Source organism: Cavia porcellus, unplaced genomic scaffold (genome assembly GCF_034190915.1).
Source record: "Cavia porcellus strain 051 isolate PalLab524CR breed Dunkin Hartley unplaced genomic scaffold, mCavPor4.1 scaffold_3, whole genome shotgun sequence".
NCBI classification, from domain to species: domain Eukaryota; kingdom Metazoa; phylum Chordata; class Mammalia; order Rodentia; family Caviidae; genus Cavia; species Cavia porcellus.
The window spans coordinates 118,634,261-118,647,767 of record NW_026947486.1 but is presented as its reverse complement, the minus strand read 5'-3'; the positions used below and the strand labels follow the sequence as shown (position 1 = coordinate 118,647,767).

The window sequence follows — 13,507 nt, the reverse complement described above, 5'->3', positions numbered from 1 at the left end:
CTAATGATAAAGGTTTTATCAGCCTCTTAATTTTTGATTTTTGTGTTTTGGGATTAGGTCTTGCTTTGTAATTCAGGCTGACCTTAAATTCCCTATGTCAATGTTTAGATCTTTGATCCATTTTAACTTTAGTTTAGTGCATGGTGATAGACATGGGTCTAGTTTTAGTTTTTGGCATATGGAAAGCTAGTTTTTCCAGCAGCACTTATTAAAGAGGCTGTCTTTCTTCTGATGAACTGGTTGAGTATGTTTGTAGTTGTTGCTGTATTTTCTAATCTATTACATTGATCTTCAGATCAGTTTTTATTCCAGTACCATGGTGATTTTATCATAGTAGCTTTGTAGTATAATTTCAAGTCAGAGATTGTGATGCCTCCTGCTTTGCCTTTGTTGCCCAGAATTGCTTTTGCTATTCTAGGTTTCTTCTGGTTCCGGATGAACTTTAGGGATGATTTCTCTAGATCTGTGAGGTACGCAGATGATATTTTGATTGGAATTGCATTAAATCTGTATGACAAGTTTTGGACAATGGTTATTTTCACAATATTTGTTCTTCCTATCTTGGAACAAGGAATGTCTTTCCATTTTCTGAAATTCTCTGTAATTTCCTTCTCCAGAATAATGTAATTTTCACTGTATAGTTCTTTTACTTCCTTTATTAGATTGATTCCTAAGTATTTCAGTTTTTTGGATGCTATGGTGAGGGGTGTGATTTCCCTTATTTCTACCTCAGTGAGTTTATTCTTTGTGTATATGAATGCTATGGATGGGGCCAGGGATTTAGCTCAGCAGCATAAGTGCCTGCCTGCCAAGCGCTAGGTCATGAGTTTGATACCCAGTACAAAAAAACAAAAAGAATGCTATTGATTTTTGAGTGTTGACATTATATCCAGCTGTATTACTAAATTTGGTATTCCAACTAGAATTCTTTCAATGGAGTTTTGTGGGTCTTTTATGTAGAGTATCCTATCATCTGCAAATAATGGTAATTTAACTTCTTCCTTCCCTATCCTTATTCCTTTTATTTCTCCCTCTTGTCTAATTGCTCTGTCTAATTCTCCAGAGCTAAACTGAATAGGAGTGGTGATAATGGATATCCTCGTCTTGTTTCTGATTTTAGGTTCAAAGTTTGCAAGTAGTAAGATGTGGGCTGTTGGTTTATCATATATAGCTTTGATCAGACTGAGGTAAAGCACATCTATTCTGATTTTCTGTAGGTTATTTTTTATCATGAATGAATGGTTTCCTTCTGTTGTTATTGCTGGGATTGTAGTTATCTTGGTCTCTTTCTAGAGTGTTTTTCAGTATTCTTTGTAGTATTGGTTTAGTGGTCATAGATTTCTTAAGTTGTTCTTTGTTGTGGAAGTGCCTTATTTCTCTATCAGTTTTCAAAGATAGTTTTTCAGGGTACATCAATCTGGTTTGAAAGTTGTTTTCTTTCAGGACCTAAAATACTTCACTCCAAGCTCTTCTTGATTTGAAGGTTTGTATCCACTGTGATTCTGACAGGATTTCCTTCAGAAGTGATTTGTTTGTTTTCTCTGAAAGCTTTTAGTATTCTATTTTTTGCTGAATTTCTGATATCCTAATAATGATTTGTCTGGGTGAAGATTTATTTTGGTTATGGTTAACTAGGATGCTATGTGCCGCACTTATTTGGATATCAGATTCTCTTCCCATGTTTGGAAAATTTTCTGCTGTTATTTGTGTAAATAGTTTTCTTCTGCTATTTGTGTTGACCCTTGCTTTTTCTTTGACACTGATTAGTAATACTAATATATGAGTATATAATATATTATTTAGTATATATATTAGTATATTATATATAGTAATGTATTATATATTAGTATATAATATATTAATATATACTAATATATTAGTATATAATATATTGTTTCTCTTTGTATCATCTTGCTGCTGATGATTGTTGTTTCCTGGTTTTTTGTTATTTTTAAGAAATTTCTTTCATGTTCATAACCTTCCATCATGTCTTCAAGGTCTGAGACTCAATCTTCAGCTTCATTAAGGTGGTTTGACAGCTTTCAATGAGATTATTAACTTCCTGAATATCCCTTTAATCTGTTTCATTCATTCTAATTGTCTTTTATTGTCCATTCAAAGTTTCCATCATTTTCTTATGTTCCTCTATTTTTTAATGTAGATCTTCTTTAGATACATACAGCATTTCTTTTTTTTTATTTAAAGAGAAAAAAGAAAGGACATAAAAAAACAAAGCAGTAAAAGGGTACAAGCAATACAGAATATCAAGAAAAAAAAACATTTCTTTCATAATGCTTGCCACTTCATTTTTTTACCTGAGATATTATATGTAATCTGATGTTTTCTATAACTTCATGGAGTTTTTTTTTCTTTACTTCAGTTATCATTTCAGAAAGTTCAGTTGTGTGGTTTCTACTGTTTTTCATTTCGGTTTTCTTGAATTTGTTCTTGGTGGGTGGGAAGACTGAGACTGCTTCTTGCTCTTTTGTTTTGTCATTTTCCTCTGGGGCCCATGTGGCTGGCCAGGCTGGCCAGGCACCTACTCAGTGGATTTCACTAGAATGCTGCGTGGGGCAGAGGTTCAGTCCTCCAATATCCCCATGGCTAGCTGGGGCACACTCCTGAACTATTGCACTGGAGACTTTTGCTCTGTGACCTGTGAGCCTGGCTGGGTGTTTCCCTGATGTACTGCATTGGGTTGAGTTGGGATGCTGTGCTGGGCAGAGTTCAGATCCTCCATCCAGCTATCACAGACACACCCTTGGAGTATGGGGCCTGGGCCTTACATCTCGATGAGAGGAGTTTGGAAACTCTGGGATCCAGATAGTTAGAGAGAGTATGCCCTGGAGTGTGGCAGTGCCGGGGACTTGTGTCTGGCTGGGAGGAGTTCAGAACCTCTGGAGCCTGTGGTGAGCTGCAATGAACCCTGGCATAGGGTGCTAGGCTTTGCTCCTGTCTGGGTGGTGTTTGGAACCTCTGGGACCCACCATATGGCTAGCTGGCCTCCACCCCTTGGAGAGTTTTATAGACAAATGGATGTGATTTGAGACCACCCTAATATGTGAAATAAGTCAGACCTTTATGTGTAAATACCATATTGTCTCACTTGTGTAAGAAACTGAACAAGGAAATAGGTTCTAAAATTTACAATACATATGGTGAGTTGAGAAACAACTATTCAAAGGAAAAGGCAAGTGGATGGGGAAAGGGGAAAAGAAGAAAGGGAAAACGAGGAATATATATGTATGTATATGTATATATATGTGTGTGTGTGTGTGTGTGTGTGTGTGTGTGGTATCACACACACACACACACAAGACAGTTAAGATAGTCATATAGCTAGCTTCTATGAGTTACTTGGAAAGAAAGTTTTGTGCTAACATTGTTTGAGCAATATATCGTGCTTATATCTTATACACTGAATAACTACTAGGAAGACAACAGTGCACAATGCATCAGCTATTGTAATTATCCTACTCTCCTGTCTTAAAACTCTGTTTCATTATGTTTACCTTTTTTCTCTTTAAATTAAAATAAATAAATGAATACATCCATCTGCTAGTTGACACATAGTTCACTTTGAAATTTTAGCAATTGTGAATTGTGCTTCAATATGCACAGATCACTATAATGTGAAATCTTTAGCTCTGAGGAAGATGCGTAGAAGGGAAACAGGTGAATTAGATGGAATTTCTACTTTTAGTTCAGTGAGAAATCTCCATACTGATATCCACAGTAATAGTACTACTTAACAATCCAACCAACAACGTAGGAGGCTAATTTTCCCCATAGAACTCACAGCATTTTGCTGTTATCAGTTATTTAATGGTACCAATTTTTTTCTGGACTAAGGTGGAATTGTATTGCTCTTTGGGTCAGCATTGCTCTAATGGAAAACAAACGAAGGAAAACATTTAAAGCTTCCTAGAATCAAATGACAATGAAAGCACCACAAAGCAATACCTACTGAACAGAATGAAATCAGTCCAAAGAGGAACTTTACAGCTATGGATGCACCAAGTTAAGCGACCATGGAGACCCCAAACACATAACCTCAGGCTGCATTCCAAGGGCCCAACAAAACAAAAACAATTCAAATGCAAAATTACTACAATGAAAGAAATTATAAAAGTCCAGAGTGGAAATTAGCAAAATTGAGATAACAAAAGCATAAATGATCAATGTATCAAATAGTTGGTCATGTAAAAGGATAGCAATTTCATAAATATTCATATAGCCAAACTTACCAAAACAAGGCGGAAAAAAACATAGCCTTGCAATTAGATACAGCAACAACAAAGGTGCACTCAAAACACACACCACCGAAGTCATAAGAAAGAACCTCAAAACCTTAGATTTGCATAAGCTGGAGACCATAGGAGAAGTGGAGAAATTCTTAGACATGTGTGAATTACCAAACTGAACTAAGAAGAGATAAAAAATACCTGAATAGGCCAGTAACAGACAATGAATTACAGGCAGAAATATAAACCCGATCATCTAAGAAAAATTCGGTTCCTAATAATCCACTGCTGAATTCGTCCAGAGGTTGAAGCTCTAAACCCCAGATGCCTCAGACTTTTCCATGATCGGCATAAGTTAAAATTCCTAATTTACTATGACTTCAGGGTCTTACACATAGAGATCAAACTGACAAACAAGTGTGGTATTGTCTTGTTCTTCTGGAATTCACCATGGAAAACAACAGCAAAGAGAGAGCTAGAAGACCTAGCAAGCCCACATGAGCAACTCCCTGTAAACAGCAAAACACGAGGAAGGCCTGCGGGAGACTGAAGAAGTGGAGCTGGTCCCTGTGTGTGCGTGGATAGGGGCAGGAAGCTGAGGGCTGCACAGGGAGCACAAGATAGCGTCAGCCAGGGGAAAGTTTTGAAACTCCTGCCCGTGTATCAGTGCACCTCGTATCAGAGATGCCAGTGACCTCTGCCTAACACCCGGTCAGTAGGAGATTCGAGACAGTCTGGGTACACCGACTGAGCTAACAAACATCAGAACCCACCCTAGTGGACAAGGAAGGGCTTTTGCAATCATTACCTTTTTAATGGAAGGCAAAGAATGTACTAGAAATAGAATAACAAGTAAAAAGCGAATCACAAGAAGTAATGGTGGATACCTTTTAACCAAACAAATATATGCAGTCTGTCTACAAACACGCAAAGCACAGTCTGGATGAATACCCACCTAAACACCCATCTGACAGCCATAGTACACACAGCTGTGTACTGCAATACATGCGCCATAGCGCTGTGAGCCTGGCGTGAGCAGTCTCCCGGACACCTCGCACACTTTCTCTTCCCATTGACATAAAGTCCACAGGGAAATTGGGTGGAGAGGCTGCAGAGCTTCCGGACTCTAAATGAGCACTGAAAGGCGAAACTCACGCTTGGGAATATGCCAAGTTAGACGCCAACACAGGAGCAGATCCGGCCCAAGGTGCCGTTCCCCACCCCACCCCCCGCATCAGCATCAGTCTTTTAGGAAGAAAAGTGCATGTGTGCACGGGAGTGGGGATGGGGATCCCAGATCTGACTCTGCTTGGGGAAGGCACCTCACTGCAGGGTGGAGCTGTTCTTGAGGACCAGGGAGCCACAACCCTGGGCTCCTCTGCCTGAGCCCCGAGGGCCAACCCTGAGAGCCCTGCACCATGACAGCCTGATCCCGCCACTCCCCTCCCCCGAAGGCCATCTCAGGACACCCTCAAAGGCCTAGGGAGGCAGACCGAGGTTGGGGGCGTGGGGAGGGACGAGGTCAGGCTCTGCTGGGAAGCAAAGGGAGACCCCGCGACGCTCGTGGATGTGACGCCCACCACCTGTCCGCTTTGAGGATCAGAGTCAGGCGAGGGTCACCTTCTGAGCTTCGGGCTCCAGCCAGGCCCTGGCCATCTTAGGTCCACCTGGGACCCAGAGCTGGACCAGGAATCTCAAGCTGCAGCCAAGGTTCCCGAGCAATCTGGATCTGCCTTCTGAGAGATGGCGGTGACAAAGCTCCCAGGACAAACCTGTAGGCATGAGCTGCTCCCGCTTCACGCGCAGTGGACCCTGGAGGCTGCAGCTTGGGAAGTGGGGAAGACTCGAGTCCATGGGGGACACGGATGGGAACTGGCCCGGAACCAAGGTGACAGCCCCTAGGGAGGAGGAAGGGGAGGATCCCGAGCGTCCCTTTCCGCTCCTGGTGTCACCCTGGGAGACCCCGGGCACCACGTGGCCGGATGTGACGTTGCAGGATCCCACACTGTGGAGGCGACGTGGCCGCTGATTTGGAGTTGAGGTGCGGAACTCCTCTGGGGGCGGCTGGAGAGCCAGGCTCAGTTTGTCGTCACTTTGCGGGGCTGGGGACACGTCCCACACACAGGGAGAGGGAAACACAGAGCGAGTGTGTACGAGGTGACGCCTCAGCCCTCTGAGGAAGAGAGTTCGAGTGATCCAGTGGGGACCTCTTTGACCTCAAAGCGACCCGGGCCAGGGAGTCAGAGCCAGGCTCTGAGGTCCGAGGGCCAGGCGGGAGGAGTGAAGGGGACCCGGGCTCCGAGAGGTGACGGTGGGGGCCGAGGGAGGACAGAGGAAGCCATGCGAGAGAAGGCCCCAGAACGTTCTAGAAAAGCCGCTGCTTCCTGCTACAGTTGAAGGTGATGACCTCTCAGAGGAGCGCCTCCTATATCCTCCCTGGGGGAACAGGACAGTCAGAGGCCTCTGGGGGCTTTGCTTGAAATCTCAGGGACAAACAGCACTGGCTCGTTAATGTGAAGGTGGGGGCCAAAGGAGGACCCAGGAAGCCACACCAACACAAAATAGCCCCAGAATATGCTAGAAAAGCCTCAGGCTGGAAATACGGCACATCTGCACAGCACTTGCCTAGAAGCCTGAGGTTGTGAGTTCGAGCACTGGTATCAAAATAATGAGAACAATAATAATAATAGAAGTAGTACCCAATATCTAGAAAAGCCTCCGCTTCATGGTGTACTCCAAGGTGCTCATGTCTCAGCAGAGCACCCCTATGCCCTCCCTGGGGCCTGACAGGTCAGTCAGAGGCTTGTGAGGGCCTTGATCTAAATCTTGGGGGCAGAGAGCACCTGGCTCCCTTAAATCCAGGTGAGGGCCGTTGGAGGACAGAGGAATCTGTGCCCTAGAGAGACGGCCCCCAGAACCCCAGATCAGCCACTCTGGTCAGCTCTGCACAGTGGAGGGCAGCGCCCTCCTCACTTCCCTGGGGCCTGAGAGAGTTGGAGCCCTGTCCTGGGGTCTGGGGTTGTGATGATGGAGCTGAGAAGCTCAGGCTCTTTTAGGTCCCGGGGAGCTGCTGAGGGCAGAGTGAGGAAGCCTCTCACCAGGAGCAGGGTCCCACAGTAACGCTGCTGCTTTGCTTCTGTGGTCAGTGGTCGGGCCCCAGAGCTGATTCGCCAGCGACTTCACCATCTCCTGGCTTGGACCGAGGAGAGCCGAGCGACAGGTGCGGGAAGGAGACCAGCTCACGGCAGACCTCAGGCCACCTGGAGTCGGAGCCTTGGTGTGATCTGGTGCACTCAGGTAGCAGGGGTGGGGCGTGTGCCTGTGCCAGGATCACAGGTGAGCACCCAGAGGGAGGAAGGAGGGTGCCTCACCCTCAGAGGCGCATCTTGGGGAGGATCTGTGCCCCAGGGTTCAGCCTGGCAAGCACTGGGCGCAATGCCCCAAGGTGCAGCCCCATAACTTGTCCATGTGGGCTCTGAGCCAAGTGTGACTGTGGCTCACAGAGGAGGGGGCCTTTGTCTCAGGACTCTGAATTCTCCCAGAAGCCTGGTCATTACTGAATCCAGGAAAGCCTCGTGCTCAGTGCCCAGGCTGGTGATTCCCGGCTCACAGGCTAGTCTGGGGGACTTCATAGATGAGGCATGCCCTGAGCAGAGGGTGGGAACCAAGGTATGCCCCGGGCTGGAGCAAGAATGAGGCGGGCCTGAGGGGCTGAGGACCATGGGACCAAGCTGCCTGTGTTTGGAAACTAGTGACATTCCCAATTTTAACTGAATCTGAGGGAGGAAGATGCAGATAGTCCTAGGGATGGGCTCCTTCCAGGACTCAAGGGCAGGACTTAGGGGGAGGGCTCTTGAGGTGACCTTGCTGTCTCAATCAGAGGGCTGCCACAGCCTTTTAGCCAGCTGGGTCTGGGGGCAGCAGTGCACCTGCGTACTTGATTCTTACTGACACAGAGGAGAGGGCCATGGTCTTAACAGTGTAGCTTCAGGTCACCAACTCAAGGTCTTGAGAAGCCTGGTGCTGCTTAGCTGCAGGCTGTACCTCGTGAAAGTTACCTCCCCCAGCTTCGAGCTCTGGCCTCACAGGAAAGTGGTGGCTGGGATTGAAGATCCATGGGCTGCTGGTCAGCGGAGGGGGAGGGGGAGCCCCTGGGCAAGCTCCAGACAAAGGAGGATGTGGATTCTGCTCTCTGTCAGCCTGGGGAGACCCATGCAGGGGTGTCCGGAACAGTTGTCCCTTCACTTCCGTCTCCTTGCTCTCAGGGACATCACCCTTTGGTGTGAGGACTACCACCAGGTCAGAAGCAGTGTGACATTTGGTGTGCAGAAGGTGGAGACCAGAAGCTGCCTGGAATCAAGGGGTGAACATTTGGTGAGCACGTAAGGTATGAACGATCTCACATCCCCAAAATGAGGGGACCTCCACAGGGGCTGGCATCACCTGCTGCCAGCCTTAGGGCCCAGGTGTCGCAGGCATCGTTGGGAGTTTAGATAAGAGCAGAGGACCCCCTTACCCATGCCTAGAGGCCTCCAGCCTCAACCTGTCTCTGTTGTCACCTGCCATGCCATCATGTACAGTGCGAGTGTCTCACAGAGACCGGGCACTCATTTAAAGAAGGTGGCTTCAGCTCATTGCAGGAGCATTTGGGTACCAAGCATCAAAACCAGGACCGAGCATGATACCCCGTCTGAGGGTTCATGAACCCCTCACCTGAGCAGGCCTTCCTGGTGCCCCGGCAGGTGTGGTCAGACATGGGTCCCCTCACTTACGTCCGTTCTCTCGCAGGGAGGCCGCCCCTTGTTCTGAGAGTCTCCCTCAGGCTAGCAGTGGGCTAGTGGCCCAGCCCTGCCCAGGCCTGTTGAGGTTCAGAAGCCTCAGGCCAGTTGAGACTCCTGAGTGAACAGAGAGGGGAACAAGCACCAGAAACACTTGTGAGCTCCCAAGGCCCACCCCGCTTCCTGTGGGGGCAGAGGCCCACGCCAGTGGCTGGGGCCTGGGGACCCCATTATGCCTCTTCTGGCAGCTTCTGAAGGACCTAGTTGTGAGGCAGCACCCCAGATCACACAGCCCAGGAGTGCAGGCAGTGTCCGCTGGCAAGGTGAAGCAGCAGTGCCCCCAGTGTGCACCAAGTGCCCCACCCACCCCAAGCAGAGGGACCCCAAGGCGCCTGCCACCTTCACCCTGCTGTGTCCCAGGATCCTCATCCTCTGTGGGCCAGCTTCACCCAGTGAGCGCCCTCACTTCCCGTGCCCTCCATCCAGGAGGACGGAGGCTTCAAGGCCCTAGAGCACAGCCCGGAGAGGGACCCCAACTCAGGCTTTGTGAGAGCTGCCAAGGGGGGCGTTCTCAGTGGGGTTCTCTCCCCCAGGCCTCTGAGGCGCTGTCACTGAGCTCCTGCCCACAGTCCCGTACCAGAGTCATTATGTCTGGATCCATGGAGCCACACCAGCTGGAGGAAGAACCCAAGGATGAAAGTGAGACCCTGGGCTTGGGGGTGGGCAGGTTCCCCGGGCGGCCTCGGAGAAGGCCCCCTCCTGGCTGCCCTCTCATTGCCTTCCCTCCTGCCATCTTCTTCTGTTTCGTGATCCCAGGCAGCATGGAGGAGGTTCTTAGTCCTGAAAAGCTGGCTCTTCCTCAGGATCCAGAGGGCAGCTCCTTGCCCCTCACCGCCAGGGCCGCCACCCCATCAAGCCAATCCGATGAGGGCTCCATCATTTCTGGAGAGGAGAGTGTGTTCCCCTCGGAGGTACTGCCCGTCGTGGAGTCCTTGATGGGTTATCCCATTCAGGGTAAGGTGGCTGATTTGCTGGCATTCTTGTTCTTTAAGTATCGAAAGAAGGAAATGACCAGCCAGGCAGAAATGCTGCAGGGTTTGTTCCAGGGCTGTGAGGAGAACTTTCCTGAGGTCTTCTCGATGGTCAGTGAGTGCCTGTATGTGGTCTTTGGCATTGATGTGAAGAAAGTCAGCCCCACAAGCCATTGCTATGTGCTCATACCTGCCCTGGGCCTCTCCTTTGATGGGATGCTGGATGAAATGCCAAGCTTTCCCAGGACCACAGTTCTGCTCATTATCCTGGGTGTCATCTACATTCGGGGCAACCATGCCAGTGAGGAGGCCATCTGGGAGGTGCTGGGTGAGATAGGGGTGTTTCCTGGGATTGAGCATGTCATCTATGGGGAGCCCTGGAAATTTGTCACCCAGACTTTGGTCATCGAGCACTACCTGGAGTATCGGCAGGTGCCTGACAGTGACCCTCCTGAGTATGGGTTTGTGTGGGGCCCTCGGGCCCTCGTGGAAACCACCAAGCTGAGTGTCCTGGAGTTTTTGGCTAGGGTCAAAGACACCGTCCCCAGTTCCTTTAATGTCTGGTATGAGGCAGCTTTGAGGGAGGAAGAGGAGAAGTTCCAACCGCCAGACCTACCTTTGTGATGATAACTAGGGCCAGTGCCCGGGCCAGTGACAGGGCCACATCCAGTAGCTGCTCCTGTCCTGTGTCGTCTGTGAGGAAGATGCTTCCGTCTGTGTTTGAGAAGAGCTGTCAGTTATGTGAACGAAATGTGTAATGTATTTGCATATCTGTTCCTGTGCATTTTTTCACATGTTCATTTAGTAGATTTAATTCAATTTTCAATGTTTCAATGGCACTCACCACACATACTTACACATTTTACAAGTTTGGCTGTTTTGCAGAACAAATGGTGAAATCTTTCACTCTGTTCTGTGATTTGGAACCAGATCATTTGTCACTGGAACCAAAACTTTCTCAGAAATGTAAAAGAGGTGATCAGTAAAATAGGTGTGGACCGTAGGTGAAAAAGGTTTGTTCTTTATCCTTTGTTGCTCTGTAAAATGGTAAAAAAGTATGCTGTAAGTGCTGGGCTTATTGCAATGTATTGGAGAAACTGAATCTCAATAAACAATCCCATTGCTGCAACCTGGTGCACTGCCTCCCAGAGCTTCGCTGAGCAGGGGCCCTGTCTCCTGCCTCTGTGGTTTAGGCGAGTGAGCTAGGTGAGCAGGACCCACCCTGCCCAGGGGATGGTGCAGTCTGCGGCAGCACCCAGGGCAGAGAGACAGAAGGAGAGATGCTCCCAAGGCCTGAAAGAACGAGGAAGGCAGAGGTGAGCGGGTGGAGAGCAGTGCAGGGAGGACATGGAGCCAGGGCACTTGGGGCTTCCGGGAAACTGCAGCTTCTTCTGTGGGAGCTGATTTCAGTGTAACTGTGCGCTAGCCGGGGTCAGACATTCGGTTTTATTATTTTGGCTCTGAAAAGGGAAAACTGTTCTCAGTGGATTTTTGTGCTTCAGAGATAAGCCAGGAATGCAGCGAAGATATGAGATGTGTCCTGAACGCTATCCTAGCACAGCCGGTCACCTAACCCGTCAACATAGAGGGTTTCGGGGCCTTGGGGGATATGCCCAGAAAATTACAGACTGACGCACTTTCTTGGCCTGACAAAACCAGAGCAAAGTCCACTGGAGCATTATACTTAGGCTACCTTTAGTGCTATTTGGACAGCTCTAAAAAGCCCTAGGTTCTGGGTGGGGGAGAACTAAATGAAAACAGTGGTCTGATTGGGAAAGCAGCCCAGAGGGACAGGAGCTGCTCCTTCCCTCACAGTCTAGGAGCAGAGCTGCATCCCCTGGGGAAGACTCCTCCACAGCCTGCTTTGGTGGCATGTCCTCTGAGAGGGAGGAGTGGCTGAATTTTACTCATGAACGTCCCCGTTTCGGCCCATGTGCTCTCCCCGTGGTGCCCTGTAGGGTGGCACAGCCTCCGCCGCGTCCTGGGGAGCAAAGAGTGACATCCCAAGGGCTAGTGCTAGGGGTGGGGTCAAATCCCACTACAGGTGACAGCCTCCTGCCATTCAGTGTGGTCACAACTCTGCCAGGCACTCGCAGTGCACCCCTTCCAGCAGCCCTACTGGACAGCCCGGATTGGCTTCACAGGTGAACAGGGCCCGTCTCCCGGGGCTGGGAATTTCCCTGGAGGCTGGCTGCTGAGTGACAGGGCTGGGACAAGTTCCCCTGTGTGAGTAGACCCGGAGGCTAGCACTGGGCTCACTCTTCCCTACCCGGGACCCACTTCAACCCATAATTTATTAGTGCTGTGCAGTGTCTCTTAGGTGACAAAAGGACCCTCAGCTGTTAGAAGAATATCTGGAGCCTATCCCTGGTCTCCCTGCTCACAAATCATTTTGAAGCACAGGAGAGTGTGTGGCATATCCACAAGAAGAGATCTGGAGAGGGACTCAAGCAGGGGACATCTGTGGTTGACGCCTTGGGAGCCGACCTATGCCCAGATGTGGGCCCTGCTGTCCAGCGCCAGCACTTTCCTACTGTAAGACCCTTCCCTGGGTTGTCCCCCATGTGCCCTCCCTGCCAGCTCTGACACCTAGCTTGCTTCTATGCCCTTTCCTGCTGCCTCTCATAGAGGCTGCACCGAATGCCCTGTCCTCCCCGTGACACAGAGCATCCCCATCCCTCTCATGAGTCCCTGGCCCTGGACAGCTCATCCTTGGTCCTTTCTGAGAGCCATAGTCTTGGTCAGAGAAGTTTACCCCAGGACTGTGATTTTAGACACAGGGGCATCCCTAGCTGGGAGTTATCTCATTATTTTCCCAGCAGGACTTGAGTCCTCTTTGACTTGGCTGACAATCTACTGACTCCTGAGTTAGAACCTTCAGGGCAAAGGGCGGGCTCTCATAACTGTTCCACTATTTGCATAGGATTTGATTGAGCTTCTTATGTGAAGCTGGAAAGCGAACACATGAACAGATAAACTCCATTCTGTGTCACAACCCAAAGCTCTTCCCTCAGCGAGGAGCCACCAATGCCAGCAGCTGAACTAGAGACCACACCGTCCTCCAGCGTGCTGAGCAGTAGCTCCTTCCTAGACAGGCTGGTGCAAATGAGAAGAGGAAAAATAGTTTGCCGTCCTTCCTGCACCTCCTGCCTGGTACCTGCTCCTCAGGAAAACCCTGGCTTCCAGAGTGAGGGTGCACCTGTGCAGGTCCTGAGGTGGAGAGGGCCATGTGGCAGGGAACAGAGACCCACAGGTTGAGACTCTGGGCCTCAGGCAAAGGGGGGGGGGGATCCCCATGCTGGGAAGACAGAGTAAGGCAAAGGTAAGTCAGAAAACTACCACAGCGGGACGAGGGGACCCCTCTCTGCTGGCTCTTACATGATCCCTTTAATCAGATGGGATCTCGGAGGATTTCAAAGCATGAGAGTTCAGAGAATTCCCAGGCACATCTGGT

The 13,507-nt window shown here is 49.1% G+C and overlaps 1 protein-coding gene across 1 annotated transcript; it reads left to right on the top strand.

Moving 5' to 3' along the window:
* The first annotated feature begins 8,164 nt into the window (after positions 1 to 8,164).
* LOC100729402 (melanoma-associated antigen 10-like) lies at positions 8,165 to 10,777 on the top strand. The gene is made up of 3 exons (XM_063245669.1): positions 8,165 to 8,631; positions 9,616 to 9,721; positions 9,839 to 10,777. The coding sequence occupies exons 2-3, from the start codon at positions 9,670 to 9,672 to the stop codon at positions 10,675 to 10,677; spliced, it is 891 nt and encodes a 296-aa protein (XP_063101739.1). The 5' UTR covers positions 8,165 to 8,631; positions 9,616 to 9,669; the 3' UTR covers positions 10,678 to 10,777.
* Positions 10,778 to 13,507: the final 2,730 nt, after the last annotated feature.